The sequence below is a fragment of the Belonocnema kinseyi genome, chromosome 3, assembly GCF_010883055.1.
Source record: "Belonocnema kinseyi isolate 2016_QV_RU_SX_M_011 chromosome 3, B_treatae_v1, whole genome shotgun sequence".
In the NCBI taxonomy this organism is placed as follows: Eukaryota; Metazoa; Arthropoda; class Insecta; order Hymenoptera; family Cynipidae; genus Belonocnema; species Belonocnema kinseyi.
The window spans coordinates 74,165,160-74,184,683 of record NC_046659.1 but is presented as its reverse complement, the minus strand read 5'-3'; the positions used below and the strand labels follow the sequence as shown (position 1 = coordinate 74,184,683).

Sequence of the window (19,524 nt, the reverse complement as noted above, 5' to 3'; positions counted from 1 at the left end):
TAATAATACTTATAAAATAATTATATAATTACTTATAATTACTTATAAATTAATTATAAACTTATAAAATAATTATATAATAATATTCTACAAAACTGATATGCAGGATCTCTAATATGCATTAAACACAATTTTTATGAAATTTAATTTATAATTTTTCACGAAAAGTACCGCATATCAATTTCTGCAATATTAAAAAAATATCATAAAATGAAAAATGAGCGCGAACAATATTCATATTTCTTTTCGGTTATAAAAGATCCAAGTATCAGAAGTTTTTGAGATTTCTTGCAATTGTGGTTCGACAGTCGCCAGTATGCTTAATTTTTTCTAAATTTCCAGCGAAATTTTAAAACTTCAAACTTAATGTCCAATATAAAGTGCACTTCGAGCTACAGTTTGACCTAATGCAAAATTTCGAAGCTTTTACTACAGTAAAGAATTCTCATTCATTCATTCTTTGTATATCATAAAGTATTTCAAGACATTTTTAAAAAATGTTAAAAGATTGTAAAATATTTTCAGAAATCTTAAAGGATTTTACGCGATTTTCGTGGAATTTCAAGTATTAGAAGGGATTTCACTGGATTTCAAAATATTTGAAGATATGTCAGAGAATTTTAGGGAGTGTAAATGCATTTCGAAAGATTTTTGGAGGTTTCTATTATTTGACGGAATGTCATTTCAAAGGGTTTTAAGAGATTTAAAAAATTTCATTGGGTGATTTTCTTAAATTATTGAAATCATTTAAATTTAATTGACACCTGTGAAATCTTACTCAAGCCTTCAGAAACATTTAAAATGCCCTACAAATTTTGGTAATCTCTGGAAATATTGTGAAATCTATGGAAATTGCATGGAAGCCCTGAAGAAGATTATAAATCTAGTTAAATACCGTAAAACTGTTGTAATTCATTGTATATTTTTCAATCCCTTACAATAAATTAAAATAGATTGAAATCATTCCTAATCTCGTTTACAAGGAATATAATTAGTTATATTTAGTGAAAAATATATAATTTCTCGTAAGAGGAAGTGGGGAAATCTCATGAATCCTTATAATATAGAATTGTGGATCTTAAATTTCAAAAATCGCTCTTCCGTGATTAATAAACGTTCCCTAAACCATCGGATATTGAGATTACACGAAAAACACATTCAAACTAAAGACAGTAAAAAAATTAAGATATTATTTATTATTATTAAATAAAATATAAAAATAGTTTTTTCAGGCAAAATGGCGTAAGAACGAAAGTACGAGCTTACAGGATATAAACAAAACTGTTTAAATTTAACGAGTTTAATTTTAAAAATAAAATATAAAATTTTTTATAGGTATCGTTAGACTTTATAAAATCGCGAAGAAAGTGCTTCGAATAAGAAACTATCTCCAGTAAAACCCCTGATAACGAAAGGCGCGTAAAAAACGCCATGATTGACTCAGAAAAAGCGAAAATATTTACAGACAAAGATTTGCATAACTTTTATCTCCTTTGATTGAAAAAAAAGAAAGCGCCTTTGAGCTATTACCCTGATCTATTGACCGATCTGACCGAGAGAAAGCTGTATAACTTCTTTTTTTATATCAGATTAAAAATAATAAAATTCTTTTGAGCTTGTACTCAGCTCTATCAAGCTGTAAAAGGAACATCCTGAACGAATCAGCCATTTTCAAGAAATACCCTCGTCAATTGTGCGGCGCGTTCCCAAAAATGAAATTATTGACGCAGTACGACTTGCATAAGTTATTTCTCTTTTAATTAAAAAATAAAACTTAAAATAAACATAAAATAATGGTATTTATTATTTATTATGTTATTGTGTTATTATTCATATTAGTATTCATTGTTAATGTTATTTCACAATGGCTTACCTGTGTTCATGCAAGTTTTATAAAAGTTCTTTGCCAGTCTAAATGCCTTTGGTTCATTAGGTCCAATTTCCTCTTCAATGGCACTTCTTAATTTCTGTTCAAGTTTCTTACTCGCGAGACTAAATTTGTCAACATATGTTTCACCTTTAGGAATCACTGTAGTCTTTAAAAAGTTTCCACAAGCGAATTTGTAAAAGTTATCGCACGGTGATACCTTTGGATCCATATCCTTCAAGATTTGAGAAGCTTTAAAATAAAATATTTATTTCAAGATTTTTTTGCATACATTAATGATTGATATTATAAAAATTGTAATTATATAAATTATTTGTACGTTGGCAATAAAATACATTGCTATCAAATTTAAAATAAGTTGACGAACCTGCTTCTTTGCATGCTTGAGTTACACAGATGCTATTGGAAATTGGTTTGGAATTTACTCCTGTAACATTTGAATTTTAAAATGAAAAAAAGTTCTACTTATTAACAAAATGTCTATTTTTAATCTATTTTCGGGTTTACAGAATGTATTTGTGTTATTGCGAGAAAAAAAAAGAAAAATTTGAATATTTTTTAATAAAAACTTACTAGTTAAAACTTTCGAAGTTCTTGCAGGTATGGCATTGAGAATTTCGCAATTATGAAAAATACAAAAAAGTAAAAGAAAAATTAAAACTCGCATTTTGATGATATGGCTGAATCTGAGGAATGACGTACTTGAATAAACATGAAATTCGGATGAATATTTTTTCTCCTCATATCTGCTCTTTATATACAAAATTTGTACGTCGTCAAAGGACAAACATGACTTATATAAGTATAATTTATACCATTTATTACCATAATTGCTTGTACTAATCTTTTCGTCATGGAAAATATAACTTCTATCTGGTATTGCAAAATCATTTGACGTTATTCTCACATCGCACTTGTCACTAATACATTTATCTATAATGATTATATCGTATTATATTCTTTTATTACATTCTCATCATTGATGATTGGCAAAGTATTAGAATTGTAGGCTGAATATTAAAATCTTTTCTGACTCAAATACAAGTATATCACCTCAAATGATTCTAGCACTAGATGACATATTTAATTGTTAAAAACTGCTATATTCTTATATTTATATATATATTGAGAACAAAATTCTATTGAATTAATCGGTGGCACAATCACCCTTGTTCAGAAGCAGATGCTACTGATTCGAATGAATATTTAATTAAACAAAAAATATTCATTTCACTTAAACAGTGATGCTATTATCTACACGAAGAAAAATAGATTTTAGCGAAGACTATTTAGATATTAATGTGTAATATCTTAGCGATTTAAATATGGCACAGAAATCTAGATACTGAAGTAGAGCATCCGTAGATATTAAAAAGAAGATTTTAACTGACAATATCAAAGATATTAAAGGGCAAAATCTAAGATATTCAATAAATATTGTTTAATTGTTTAAAAATTACCTGTAAAGTATTCCATTTTCTATGAAGTGCAAAAAAATGTTAATATCGCAGTCCTCTGTTTTTAAAATCCGAATCCTCAAGCATTCGCCTTTTTGCATAATTATGCGATTTTTGTGTTGAACAATTAACACACTGTTCAAGGCTCATATATGAAAGATGCCTGTAGCTGAGTCCTCACTTTCTTGAGAAAATTATGACATATCGAAAAACATTTAATCCATTTTCCACCAAAACGTATAGTGCAATAGATATTCGAAAAACCACAATACACACGATGAAAGCTAAAGATACAGACAAAGCGGGGTTAAAATCTGCTGTCCAACTGAAAAACTTAGTGAGTAACTTTTACCATAGAAGTTATTTTCTCATGTGCTTATATCGGAAAATAGTATCTACGTCAAATGTCACTTATTAGGTTTTTCTGTTGGAGAGCAGAAATCTTTTGTCGCCACGCCATTCCTCAGCGACCTGGCTCCGATAAAATGTCGCTTTTTTAATATCTTAGATATTAACTGTTAATATCACAGATTTTATACTTTCAATATGCACAGATATTGCCCTTTAATATTTTGTATATTGAATAGAAGATATTATATATTATGCCCTAATATCTATATATTATGGTTAAATATCAAAGTTTTTAATATCTGCTTTTTAATATCTATTTTTCTCCGTGTATATAGTATATACATTTGAATTAATAATAATTCAATCAACAGCGTTTTTTCTCGGCGTAATATTGGACCTGAAATAAATCATAAAAACTACGTTTAAATAATTAGATCTATAATAAAATATTATTATAAAATCTTTTAAAGTTATTATTTGTAAGATCTATAACTGAGAAAAATGGGCACTTCTGCAAAAAATTATGAATTTATTACTTCCGATAAATACCTTACGTCAAGGGGCAGTCCATAAATCTTGCGACTCCGGAAGGGGTGGGGGAGTTGAGGGATTGTCACGATTTGTCACGCCGTCTCGTGACAAAGTAAATCAATGAAATTTTTTTATTCGTTTTATTTTTCGTCAGTTTATTATATCGCGTACAAGGAAAAATGTTTCGATTTTTTTTCTTAAAAAATTCTTTTCATTGGAATATTAATAATATTTATAATAATAATCAACAAATTGGTGTTCGCAGCATGAAGTTATTTCTGCCTAATATTCTGATATTAGTTTCAGTTATACAAATAAAATGGTTGAAATCAATTAAAAGCATAATTTTAAATTTCGAGCATAAGTGTAGTCTTTAACCTTCTTAGCTTATTATATACAAAAGTCGCAATAATTTTAAATATTTTAAAAGTTTCATGACTTCCCGCTTTTATATAATTCAAAAATGTAAATTAAAGAAATGTTATCTTGTTGATCAGCTTTCAGCTTTACTCTTCAATTAAAAGCATATATCAAAACGTTGAAAATGGTTTGATTTCATTTTTAAATAACTAAAAATATGATGGTTTAAAAGTTATAATATTTCATATTTAAAGACATATTAAAACAAATAAATAGGTAAATAATTAGTTTGATCCTAAAGTCTCCTCAAGTATTTAAATAAAATATTAAAATTTAATAATTTTGCAGGCTATATCTAGTCGCCCCGAAAAATTGGGAAAGCTGGAAAAGGGGATTGACTAATCCTTCCAGAAATTCGGGATTACTAGCTAAGCTTATGAAAAATATTTGACTACTTATCCCGAATTGTGGGACGAGTAACTTCGAATTTTCAATTGAAAACTTTAAATAACTGAATATATCACAATTTAAAATCTTTGATATTAAATAAACTACCAATGCTGAATACTTGAAATTTTATGCTGTTAAAATTTTTGAGAATATAAAAATTAAGAAATTTTCATTCTTAGGCTTCCTAATTTTATAAATTGAATAAAAAATTTGTAATGGCTGAAAATAGGGAAATATCAAATTTTAAGCTTATTAAACGAAAAACTTACAACTTGCAAAACCTAAAATAAAAAATTTGCATTTCTATTTATTTAATTTAGAGTTTAACGTTTACAGCACCAAAAATTTGGCAATTTTCCTGATTTCCTGAATTCCCTTCAATTCTTAAAAACTTTACAATCCTTAGGATTATGCAAATGCAATGAAATCCTTGAATTTTCGGAATTCCTAAAATATTCGGAAATCCTAAAATTAGCTGAATTCGCAAAATCACCTAGATTTTCTAATTCTTCTAAATTTCCGAAATTCCGCGAATTTCAGCAATACTCTCAAATGATCTAAATTTCTTGTATTCCTTGAATATCATAAATTCCTTGAATATTTACAATTGTCTGAAATCTCTGAAATCCTGTAATATTCTGAATTCCCTACACTTGTTGAATATTGTGAATTCCTCAACTTCTTTGGATTCTCCAAATGTGCTAAGTTCCTTTAAATTTTCTAAAGTTTCTGATATTTTGTAGGTTTTTTTCTCAATCCTCGAGGACACTTGTTTTCCTTCCCAATAGCAACAAAGAGGGGTGAGCAAAAATAATTCGTCACATGACTATTTTTAGCATCATGAGATTTGTGGACGGCTCCCAACTTAATTGAGGGCTTAGCGGCAACAAATCAGTAAGTTAATTTGTTATCACGAGCAGACGTTCAAGTATTACATAACACCTTTTTTTATCAAACCCCGCTACTTTAAGTCATCATAAATTTAGAGCGACTGAATGCATTTTTAATTTTTATTATAATTATTAATCGTTGGTAATTATTAGAAATATTAATTTTCTAAACATTGAAGTAGTTAGTGAACATTAGATTTTAATTATTTAATTTCCAACAGTGTAACCGGTTTTATAACTATTATTTCAACTGCAATCTGACATGGAAACACTGACACGTATTTAGGTTATCTTTATCAGATAGAGAGTTTCAACAATCATTGCAAATAATGCCAATCCAAGAAATTTGTTGAATCTGTTCTTATCCAGCAATAAATTGAAAACTATGTAAACTTACTTAAGTACTTTGGTTTTGAAATTCATATTATTAATTGCTTTTCCAGACTCCCATAAAGAATTATATGATTTTTTTCTTCTAAACGGCACGTTAATACACCTATAAAAAGAATGTTTACAGTATTTCTAAATTATTACGTTTAGAAAACGAAAAGTTATATAACTTTTTAATATATATTTTCTATCCATATACTAAATTAGACTGAGAGTGGCTAATTAAAAAATAAACTGTCTTTATATCTTCATTTTTATCTTTGTGCTAATTTTATTTCTGCAAATCGTTTTAATACTGAAATAATGTTCAAAACAATGTTCTCATAGTGTATTTCTGAAACAACTAATCATTTAGAGAAAATAACTGGAAATATTTCAAATAGGTTTTTATTCGCTTTAGAATCTAATTCTAATTTAGAATTAATTTATATCAATCGATTACTTAAAAATATTTTCTTCCTTTCAAAAACTTTCGAATCGACATTGTTTTCTGCGTATTTCGATTTAAGTTATAATTACTTAAATTTACGTATTTTGGTAAATTCCTTTGAAAGTGTAGGTATAGCAAAAAATAGTTCAGTATGCTTATTTCATGATTTTTTTACATATTCTATCAATCACATTACTTAATTAAAGTTTAAAAAAATGTTGCATATTCAACTTTTCAAGAAAACAGTAACAATTAATTAATTAGTTTCACAGTATCAATTCAGATTATCAAAATAAATAAGGACTTTATTCATATGAAATCGATCAGTCTAACTCTGAAGATATCACGGAATTGTTTGGGGTTCAAATATACTTTAATTTTTTTTTTATATTTTGTGGATTCATAGTAATATGCGGGAGATATCATTATTAACATTCAATACTTTGTATTTGACATTGCACTAATAAACAGTATCAGTAGTTTTTTTTTTGTTAATTTAAAATTTCAACGAATTTTATTTTTTGAAAATCTTCTGTTTCGGAAATGATATATTCGGTATTACTCAAGAAAAGTGATTTGTTTTATTGGCGAAATTATGTCATGCTTATGATGAATTTCGAAAAATTATGATTTATTTCGGAAAGATAACTTACAAGTTTCATTCATTTAAAACAATTTTAGGAAAATTCAGTTACAAATTTTGTTATTTTTAGTTACAACTACGCAATTTTCGGATTCACTATAGTTTTAAACCTTTACATGGAAGGAAAATTGCAAAGCTTTTTTGTATATGAAGGTAAATTGGCGACAATTTCGTTACATTTTATAACTTTAGTGAAAATTTCGGAAAATTTAGTCAGAAGTTTAGTCAATTTAAGGTATCCTTTGGTTAAAGTATCAGACATTTCATCAAATTTGCCGCCACTTTTATAACGGAAATTTCAGAATATTTTTAACAGTTTCAAATTACAGAATAAACTATTGGCGCCCGCTGATTATATTCTTTAGGCTCTTATTTTCTGGCAATGAATTGTAATTATCCTGTAAGTCGAGCTCTGTAATACCGACGATCGTTAGTTGCAATTTTCGTGGAGGCGCAGACACTGAATAGATCTAAGAATTGTAAGTCGGGGTGAATACTCTTCAAAAGCCAGCAGTGAGAAGGCCCATCCGAAAATGATGGAATTTTCCGATGAGCGACGAGAGTGAATAGTTGGATGAGAATGGTGAGGGCGAGGGACGGGTGGCGCACTTCGACAGTTGACGATTGACAAGAGCATCGACCGCGAGCGCCAAGTTACTTTGCATTTCAAAAAAGCGGTTATTCATTTTCAATTCGTTTTTCCAGTACTTTTATTGTTATTTCGTTTCTTTAATCTAACTTTACATCTTTCTCATGCAATAGACTATCAATTTATGCCTTTTATTCATCATTTTTGTTATTAGTCTTTGTTCCATGCCATAATTATTGTTTTTCTGTATTAAATCTAAATTCAGTGTATTTGTGTATTTCAAATCATTTGATTCGAAATACTTATATTTTTACGCGATAAATCAGGTAGTCACATGACCGTACACTCCCAAGTATAGGGCTAGTCATGCAACCTATGACACGTGGCGTAATTGACCCGTTGATTCCAAAGCGGAAGCGACCCGAACCCGCGAGAAGAGTCCGTCAGTAAGCGCTAATTGAGAAAAACGTCGCATCCTTGCACTAAAGGAGTATGCCCACAGAGTTGTCGACGAAAACTTCGCGGTGACCAAACAACAGGAAGATGATTTTCTGAAACCCCTACCCCCCCCCTCGACCAATCATACACATTAAAAAAATCATAGTGGACGGCCCCCCATACTGGTGGACCAACAATCCGACTCAATCATTCAAACGTTTAGGGACATGCAGAATCGTCATTTACAAATAGGTCCAGAAGACGCCCAATTTCAGTGTAACTGTTGAAACGCCTCTTGGGCATCGAGTCTTCTTCTAGAATAAGCACTTAGGTTGGTGGAAATAAAAAGGAAGAGGTACTGTCGACAATGGGCAATCAGGCGGCAGCGGAGCCGGACAGATCTCTTCGCCAGAACTGTTGTGGGAGATCGAGAAGCAACTAGGGCTGTGAAGTGGCTTCAAACAAGCTTTGAGGCCTCCATCACTAGCTATCGCCAACCCTATGATTCGGAGACTCCTGAGAGACCTGTCTCTTTTTCCATCCTTTGGTGCTAGGACGAGATGAACCTCACTCCGAATGTATGGAAACGTCTCCTTGAGGAAGCAGAGAAGGGACCAATACCAGGGCGAGCTTGGAATTGAATAAATCGGCTTCCAAGCAACCACTGGACCGATAAATTCAGTCAGATGGTGATTTATGTTCCTACGTTGGGCCTACGAACCCCAGAAATGCTAAGGACGAACCAATTTGTTTTGATATACCCAGAAACCACCCTTTGACCTTTATTCACCTAGAAAGATCTTCATAGAACTAAGTTCTTGTTAAAGAAGTAGATCCAATCTCCTAGAGGCGTTTCCACAGCCACACTGAACTTGGGCCTCTGCTGGACACATTTGTAAATGACGATCCCGCAGGGCCTAGATAGTGTAAATGATTGAATCAGGTTGTGACCCACCAGGAGGGAAACCAACCTCTATGACTTGTTAGATGTGTATCAATAGAGGGCGGGGGGAACTTCATCGCGAACTTCTCGTCGATGACTCTCCGGGAGTCCTCCTGCAGTGCATGGAAGCGCAAGTCTTGCTCAATTATTTCTCGTTGACGGGCTCTCCTCACGGGGCTATGTTGCTTCTGCTTCGGCATTTACTGGTGAGAGACGCAATGCGCCTGGTATTTCTATGGTCCAATTACGGGTAATGTCCTAAGCCGAAAATGAAAGTAGCTGGTAGGTCAGGGGTGGAAATGTGGTGCGGCATCACGAAGAGTCTCGGCACCACTTCGGCCCACCATTCTCAACCTGGGTTCATGGGAGGTGATATTTTTAAAATGGCGTAATGATGCAGATTCCTAAAATTTAGTGGCGGTTTCTTTGATATTCTCTGAAATGTATGACAATTGAAACTATCTCTGAAGGACAGAATTCTGAGTATATCTAGGGGTTTTTGTGATAAGTCTGAGAACTTTATTTCGAATGATCTGCATATTAATATTTTCAGCGTTAGACGGACACTGAGTATAGAGAGCTCGGACCCTGGAAAGAGGCCGGCGTCTGACCACAACTCGGTTGACAACTGCGCAGCCAGTATGGTTCATTGAGCGGTCAGTAGTACGATCCGCTATAGTCAGGCATTGCATGACTAGCTCAGTAAGTTTAAAGTGTACCGTCTATTGGCTCCCTCATTTCATGGTCAGAAGAAAGGCTAAATCCTAAGGATCAATTTTGTGAAAATAAAAATTATTATTGCATACGAGGTATGTTCAAAAAGTAAGGTGACTTCAATTTTCGCGGGCTACGTACATTCAAGTTTTTAATTTTTTATTTTGTTGTGTTGGTACACTCGTCACGATCATATGTTTACAGTTTTGAATATATAGCTCGTGTTGTTTTTCTGGCAGAGGTGTAAAAGGTTAGAAGGGTTTGTTGTGCTCGGCGATTTTCTTCTTTCGAAAAAAATGGAGCAAAGAGTTTGCATTAAATTTTGTGTGAAAAATGGAATCCAGTGCTCTAGAACTCTTGAAATGTTGACAGTTGCATACGCTGAGTCTACTCTGAGTAAGAAAAATGTGTATAAGTGGTACAAGCTGTTTCAAACAGGCCGAGAGGATGTCGAAGACGAACCTCGCCCTGGACGTCCCAGCACGTCAACAGCAGATGAAAGCGTTCAAGCAGTGGAACAAGTGGTGTTGAAAAATCGTCGAATTATCATCAGAGAAGTTGCTGAGGATGTTGGCATATCGGTTGGCTCATGCCATTCTATCTTTTCGGACGTTTTGGGCATGAGACGTGTGTCAGCGAAATTTGTTCCAAAACTGCTTAATTTTGATCAAAAGATCCGACCAAAAACAGCACCACAGTCATGCCCCAGCCTCCATATTCACCGGATTTGGCCCCTAGTGACTTTTTTCTTTTCCAAAAACTGAAGAGACCCATGAAAGGACATCGATTTACAACGATTGAGATTACTTTTGTGAAAATGAAAAGCATTCTTTCATAAAACCGTGAAGATTATCTTATTTTTAATGGCTCAAGTGGCAGACAAAATCCTAAAGAACACTTTTATGAAAATAGAAATTGTTATTTTATAAGTCCGCGAAGATTTAAAAAAATTTTAATCTCTGTAATAAAGGAAAAAATCCTAAAGATCACTTTTCTGGAAATAAAAAGTATTCTTTCATAAAACAGCGAAGATTTTATTATTTTGAATGGCTCAAATGACAGGTCAAATTCTAAAGATCCTAATTTTTAAATATAATTATTGATATTTCATAAAATCATCGGGCATAAAGTAAATATAAAAAAAGATTATAAATTCTTTTTAAAAAAATAAAAAAATATTCTGCTTTTTGTAATATTTATTATGGACAAAGCGAAATAGTTTTAAATTGTATTTTTGATTATTTTGTTCTTATTATTGCTGTAATTGATCTTCATTATCAAAGAATAAATCAGTTCAAAATTTATTTTCAGTCACTTGTATCAAATTAGAGAGTTGTGATCCGGAGCAAAGATAACGTTGAATTATCATCCATACTTTTATTTAGAACTATGTCATGAAATAAATGATGTAACATGGCAAACTATTTCAACCGCAATTTGAACACATGCTCACAGTTTTAACAAAGAACCTAGAAAAACTAACTGCAACTGTTGATCAAACTTTATCTCTGCCGTGGCTTCACTTGGTAAAGATAGGCTTTGAATTAATGAATTCAAAAAGTTTTCTAAATTTCATTTTCTAAAAGAACCAATTTTCATAATAATTTATTATAGAATAAAGAATTTTAGATTTTAGAATGATAGTTTTTTCAATATTAGGTCCGAGTTTACAGTATTCTCTTACAAGATAAGGTGACACACTTTCAGTAACAAGGGCCCTTTATAAATGTTAATTTACAAAGGTACAAAAATTCAAATTAATAAATAGATTTTTCCATTTTTTTGGTCGAAAGCGTTAAGAAAATATACAATTTCAGACATTAATGGTTCTAACATTTACTGTTTCACGGAATCCATTTGTTAAGAACAGGCCTAACCTTAAAACATCAATTGCGAGAAAAAATAAATGTTAATAATAACTATGAATTAATGACTATATGGATAGTTCAGAACCATACTGATTCATCTTTCTATGTTATCGTTTTACTAACTGTCAAAGTTGATTTTTAGTAAAAATTGACAAAAACATTTCTCATATAGGAAAAACGATCTTGCTGATATTTCTGATAATGTATGTTTTTCAGTACCCATTTCGTGTTTACGTTTTAGGAAAATACGTATTATTTTAATTTCCTTAATCCTTTTCTAAATTCAGAATTTTTATTTAAGAACTAAATAGGATGATTTAAATAGTACAGAACTTTTTTTAAACCTTTTTCACTTCTAACATATATTGCAATTTTTTAAATGATATTTAGGCTTTGACAATAAGAGAACAGAAAATGATGTACTTTTTATTTTTACCGCTAAAGGATTTTATGATTTAATTAATTTTTTATGTTAATAAATTATCTTCTCTTTACGTGGGTGAATATATTTTCATTTATTCAGTTAAATTTAAGCAGTTTTTATTGTATTTTATACTTTAACCTCTAAAAAAATATGATGCTAAATTGGAAATTTTATATATCCCCTTTTTAAAATTTTTTTCTCTTTTTCCTTATTTTCTATGTTTTCTTCTTTTTCTATTTAAGTGCAAAATGCATTGATAGAACCTAATAAGGAAATCCAAACTTTTGCAGGTAAAAGTTTGCTTCATAATTTATCGTAATTTATATTAATCATGTGGGTCAAAAGAATAATATTTTTAGATTACAATGCAACTATTTCATTAAATTATAAACTTAATTTCTTAATTTTCTTTTAAGATTTATCATTTTAGTTCAAAATTCATCTCCGGATTTAAACATTTAACTATTTCCTGAAGAATATTTTTTTTATTAGAATTAATTTTTAAATTTAATATGTATTTTTGGTTAAAAATGCAAATGGTTAGTTGGATTTTGAAATCTTTTGTTATATTTTTTAGCATTTATTATATAACTTCGATACACTTCCATGTTTAAGAATTTAATTGTTTTTTTAACATTCTTTTTTTTTTATGAGGAACTAATTTTTTTATTTGAAAATTTATCTATTATATATCTGGATAAACATGAATTTTGAAATTGAAAATTGATTTTTGTTCTGGCTGAAAATTCAACTTTTTGGTTGAAAATTCATCTACTATTTTTTTTAATTCGTCCTTTTTCGTTGAATTCGACTGGTTGAAAATTCTTTTTTGTTATTGAAAATTCATATTGTAAATTCTGTTGAAAATTTTTCTTCGCTGGTTAAAACTTAAACTATTTTGATTAAAGTTTAATTATTTTCTTTAAGTCATCTTTTTATTGAAAAATTCAATGCTTTATTGAAAACCTCTTCTTTGGGATTGAAAATGCAACAGTTTTTGTTTGAAATTTCATCTCTTTCGTTTGAAAATTCGATCATTTGGTTCAAAATACACCTTTGCAGATTGAAAGTTCTACTACTTCGTCGAAAAAGCAATTATCTTGTTAAAAATTTAGTTATTATGTTTAAAGTTTAACTGTGACAAGGTCATCTTTTTTAGTCGAAAAATTGCAGAATAAACATAAGATCCGTCTTTGTCCAAAAACTATGTTACTTTTGAGTGGTGGGGGATGGGGTGAAAAACAGCCAGAAATGAGTAACTTTTTTAATTTAATTTTCTATTATATACTTATTATTCCTTGAGACAGATTGTAAATGTATATGGGTTAAAAGAAAATCTTACCATATGCGTACGAATTCTAATTTTTATATTTATTTTTTCAAACAATTATAGTATCAATATTCACCTATAAATAGGATTTACGCTTCCGGAATCCAGGATTAGCGAATGAAATTTTTCGATGGAATTTGAATCCATTAATTGCGTATATAGGTTTCCCATGAGTTGAAAAATGAAGATTTTATTTTCCATCGTCACATCAATTTCACGCTTTAAAGCATATGCCCAATGCAGAACCTAGTAATCATACAAATTATACACGTTTCAATATTTTAAAACTCAGTTTAATCATTCCTGTTTCGATATATTGTCAGAATTAATGACAGAATTTATTTGAATTAGGACAAAATTAATTAATTTTGGCAACTAACCATCGTTATCATATTTTTTATAATAAAAGTTGTGGTTTGAGATAGAAAAAAATTTTAATAATAAAACAATGTTTTTCTAACAATAATTTTCCTATTTAAAAGTTGTAAAAAGTCGTTTCTAAATGTAGTGTACAAAAATAATCGGATTTTATATAAAAGTGGCTAAATTTTTTCTATTGAGGTAATAAATGTTAATTTGATTTATAAAATTTCTCCAAGTAAATTATTCTTAAAATTCATAAATTAAGGGTTGTTTCTCTATAAAAAAATGGCTGTGCACGTTGGCTTCAATCAACAAAAATTTTCTTGGCTTGTTCGGTTAGATTGAATAAACAATTCATCTTTAGTTTAATCATGTAAATTTTACCAACCAATATTTTTAGTCCTATTAATTATTTTCTGAACAAAGTTTCTTTCAGAAGAGCAGGCTGAAGTTTGTACCCTAGAAATTGTGTTTCAAGGATGCCTCCTAATTATTTTGAACAAATTAAAAAAAAACTTTATTATGTCTTTTTGAAATAACTTGCTTTTGTATTTTGGATTAAGTTTTTTTTTATTATTTTCAAACGAACAATGACTAAAACAGTTTTCTCTAAACCTTTTAATTTTCTGTCCTGAAAAAATTATTACATAAATATCCTAACAATCAAAAAGAAATTCAAATTTCAAAAAAATCTATAATCAACTTTTCAGTGAGAACTGTATGGAGAGGAATTAAAGTAGATTAAATTACTAATTTACTACTTAAATTTATATTCCATTTAAAATTTCGAGATATATATTAACTGACGATACAAATCGAAAGAACATTTGTCTTCTGTATTTTGATGAAACTGCGGACATGTTAAGTTAAAACAGGAAATTAGGAATTACAAGAAAGCAGTGCAAAATACTGATAATATATATACAAAATAAGTTTATCGCAAAAAATGCGATCTACTGGTTGGGCTATTTTAATTGACGCTCATAAATATCTCTGTTTGGAAGCATGATAAGAAAAAACTGCTTTGACGAAATTCGTTTATGAAAAAGGGGGCCATTTTTCTGTACATTTCGGTTCCACAAGAAAATTTCCCGTTATAGAGGGCAAGGTGGATGAATTGGGCGAGAGAGTAACGCTGCTAGGTCAGCAAAGCAACTTCATAACAACGCAGGAGCATATGAAAAAAACGGGCAGTATCGTGTCGTCTGTTTAAGTCATTTTCACACAATGGCTAAAGTGTCGCAGAAAATTCGCTTCAGTTAGCTTTCTCTGACTCAGTGTTTAGGTTGCGTAACCAGGTGAAGAGAAATATAAGCATTTAAACGGAGATAAGATCAGATGCCTCAAGACAGTCTATTTTTCATAATTTTTTTTTACCGAAAAATTTACTAATCATTAGAAGAGGAATATGTCCAAATTGGATTTTAACAGCTTTTAAAATAATGAGTTGAATTTCTATCTTTTTTAATTATCATACCATCCACGTTACAATGCGTAATTCGAAGATTTTTTAATTTAAAAATTTGCCATTTTAAACTTTTATTTTTAAGCTGACATTTTTAACTTTAAAAAATTTCAAAATGCCGACTTGGCGACTTGAAAAATTAAAAATTAAAAGCGTTGAAAGTGAAAATTTTTACATAAAAAACATTTATCTTTTACCATTTATTAATCATTAAAATATTTAGAAGTTCTAAAAAACTTCAATAATAATTTTAAATTGAAAAAAATTAAAATATACTTCTAGATTTTATAAGATTTGGAAATAAAATTTTTAAACTTTTCAGGGACGTTTTAACTATTTGAAAATAAAATAATTTCACTTATAGTCTACGAAGTGTTCAGTTAAAAAAACTTAATTTTTCAATTTTAAATGTGTCCAGCCTCTAATTACAGAAACTAATAAAATTTTGAAAATGTGGAAGTTTATTGATTGATTCTTTATTTTGGAGCATTGGAAATGATAGCGTGGATTTATATTTATGGAATTAAATCTGAATCTTTGAACTCTATAATTTACAAAAAGTTAAAAATTTCAAATTTGCAGCTTAACTGCAATTCATTTAAACTTGTTTAATTGGAAAGTCTTACTACTTTCCATTTTATACTTGTGAATTATTGAGCATTGAAATGAAAGATTTTTTAAGTACAACATTGTGTGCTTTAATTTTTAGTTTGTTTTTTATTACCCAAAATTGAAAAAATCTTAGCCTTATAGTTTTTATTTTTTCATTTTATTGACTGTGAAAAATGTTTGTGAACGGAGAAAGACATGGGAAATAACCGGGAATTTATTATTCATTGTTTAAAATGGCCACCCTGATATATGAACGAACATATATAAAAATAAGTACTTTTATCAAGTTTGATTTTTGAGAACAAAACATTTTAACGTTCATTATGACATTATGAAATAAAGGTAACAAAAATACAACAACGCAATATTTTCTAAGACGAAAATCCAATAGAAATTATTCCCACGGCCCTGGTTGTTTATGGTTTGTCGAGTCCCGAGATTGTGAAAAGGGGATAAAGGGTACCCCGAAACGACTTCTATATCGGGACTGCAGTTTACTAATAAATATGACCTTGTAGTCCATTTTCAAGGTCATTTGAAGGTCAAAGTGAGTTTTTTAATTAGGAATCCTTATTTTTGACACCTAATTTGGAAAGAGGAAGTTAAATGTTTAAAAATCGCCCAGAAACTGTTTTCTTTAAACTTGTGAGGATTTATAGGAGAGGAAATGTTAGTTTAGGCTTGCGGCGAATAACCTTGACCACCTTGACCTTGAGGCAAGAAGAATAACGGTAAACGAGCACCCTAAAACTTTGTTCGCCCTTAAACTCTAAAAAGTTCTAACAAAACCACTTTTGGAGGATTTTTCAACATTTAATTTTTACCTTCCAAAGGTCACTCTATATAATTATAAACTACCTTTTCGGGCGTAATATTTTCCGCCCTTTTCTAATACGGTGTCAAAAACAGAGGTTTCCATTTTAAAATACTGACTTTGGCCTACAAATGATCTTGAAAAGTTATCCCAAGATCAAAGTTATTAGTATAATCAGATGATCCCCATTGTCTAAAGCAACTTTTGTCCAAGCTATTTTTCCGTATCTGGCTTCCCAACAGAAATATTTTCGTGCGTCAATTAAAATGACCCACCCGTTATAATAAATATCTGCATAAAGCAGCCTTCTATGAAAGACTATAACTCTTGTTCTGTGAAAACTAAAACTAATCATTTTTTCCAGTTTCAAAGATAATTTAATCTGTCTTAATTCATCTTCGTGCAATTTTTAGGCAATATGTGATGCGAAAACAAAAAGATTTGCGAATTTTTTATTGAAAAGTGAATTTAGAAGATCATGATGTCTTAACTTTTTACAATATAAGATTTTTTTCAAAATTTTTAGGAACAGCTATTTTTCAGATAATTTCCAAAATCTAAAAGGGAGCGTAAATTTAATAACAATTATATAGAAATTTTTTTAAATTTAAAGTTAAGGAATTTTTCCAGAAAAAATTTTATTAATAACTTGTTCAATTTGAAAAAAAATCAGAAAAATTGATTTAAAAAGTTGAAAAACTGCGAGTTATTTCAAATAGTGGACTGACGATTTTCTTTTATATTGGGTAAAGAAAATAATTTCAAGAATACAATCTTTAGCCTACACTTGTAAGTGAAACGTGTTTCAAGCATAGCGCATGCATATGGTAGAACTAACACAGATTTTATTTAGCCAAGTTAATATTTAGTTGTGTGTTAAATAAAAAAAAATTCAACTTACTGCAATTTCTGTTACAACATTGTGAATGCTGTGTACAGAATATGTTAACACCTAGACACAAGGGCTCTTTTCCGAAAAGGCCTGCTAAAAGACCGCCGAAGAGACCGCCACCGCCAAAAGTACCACCGACTTCAAACAGACCGCCGCGGCCAAATAAACCTCCGTGGCCAAATAAACCTCCGTGGCCAAAAAGCCCGCCACCACCACCGCCGCCGCCGCCGTTGGTATTATTGCCACCACCACTATTATCGCCATCGGGTTCAGGTCTGGCTAGAATTGCTCCCAGACCCACACACAGTACGAAGACAGTAACAAGTATAGGTTTCATTTTCTGTTGTAAATGACGAACTTTTCTACTTCAATCAAGGCTTTTATACCGAATTCGTATATACAACAATTAGTTTCGCAATCACTAAGTAAAGTTTAGTTCAATATTACAAAGCGATCTTTTCCTTTATTAAAATAAAGACAATACAAAAATTTCTGTGGAGTTAAAAGGGCACACGGTCAACAAAAGATAAACGAGTGACGAATTAGATGAATAATCCCTTAACAAACAAAGAAGTATGTGTTTGTTCACGTTTTGGTAATGACTCACCTTTGCGTGTACATATTTTTCACACTATACCTCCACGTAATATTAATCTAATTGCCATAGGTGAATTGTGTATTTTTATGTTGAATTTAAATCAGTCACACTGGTCAAAGGATTGAATTTTTCAAAATGTTCAATCATTCAAAAAAAAAATGTGTATAGGAGTTACAGGGGCTTTATAGAAAATTAAAAATATATGTTTCTCGATAACAGCTTAATCGATTTTCATCTCCGAAAACATTTTCTAGAACTCGACAGTTTTATCTTAAAACAAAATTATAAAATTAAAAAAAAACTGCAAAACGTTTCGAAATTATTATTTTTTTATTTCGCTGAGATACATCGCTATTTCTTATCAAACACATTTTCGACTTTGCTTGCCAAAACGATTGGAAAGGTGGTTTATAGTTTTAAAAATTGATGGTTTTCAGCGTACGCCATAATGTTTTGAAACTCGCAAAAAAAAAATCACTTCAATTTTTAGCTAAATCGGTTGATATTAAAACTTGCCGAAAAGGCCCAGAAAGCACCGCAATATTACCATGGGAAAAAGTTTGTTTTTTCACTTCTGACGTTCCTCATCCCTTAATTAAGCCGCTAAAGTGCTAAAAAACGGAAATAACCTATTTTGCGCAAAACTAACCTGCGTGAGTTCCATTATTCCTTTTTTCTTTTTGAATTATTTTTAGTCTAGGTTTTTTTTTAATTGAAAACAAAACATCTATTGTTTAAACGATTTTCAGTTATTAAATAATTTTCATTTATTAATAACTCATCAAAAGGTACTTTTTATATTGAGTCGGACAATTATACATAGATAGGAATACTGATATTTGTTTCAAGCATTTACCAATTGTTTACACAATTAATTATTATTTACTTACAATTTTTTTTAAAACGTGCTGATTGAGTTTCCTCAAATTTTTTAATTTGATTAACTTTGTTAAAATTATATTTTTCTGGAAAAAGATTTGCTGACAATCGCTTCACTGGGAATCGAACTACAGAACTTCCGATTGCCGGTAGGGTGCTTTCCCAGTTAAGCTATTAGAGAGATCAAAAGAAAAATCTTTTTCAG

At 30.2% G+C, this 19,524-nt stretch overlaps 1 protein-coding gene across 1 annotated transcript in view; it reads right to left on the bottom strand.

Annotated features, from left to right (window-relative positions):
* The window catches only part of LOC117169876 (neprilysin-2-like), a 39,197-nt gene extending 21,018 nt beyond the window's left edge, over positions 1–18,179 (bottom strand). The window contains exons 1-3 of the mRNA XM_033356384.1: positions 17,852–18,179; positions 2,256–2,315; positions 1,874–2,119 (exon numbers count right to left, since the gene is read on the bottom strand). Coding sequence (XP_033212275.1) covers positions 1,874–2,119; positions 2,256–2,315; positions 17,852–18,179 — 634 coding nt within the window. The remainder of the gene's footprint in view (positions 1–1,873; positions 2,120–2,255; positions 2,316–17,851) is intronic.
* Between the last annotated feature and the right edge of the window lie 1,345 nt (positions 18,180–19,524).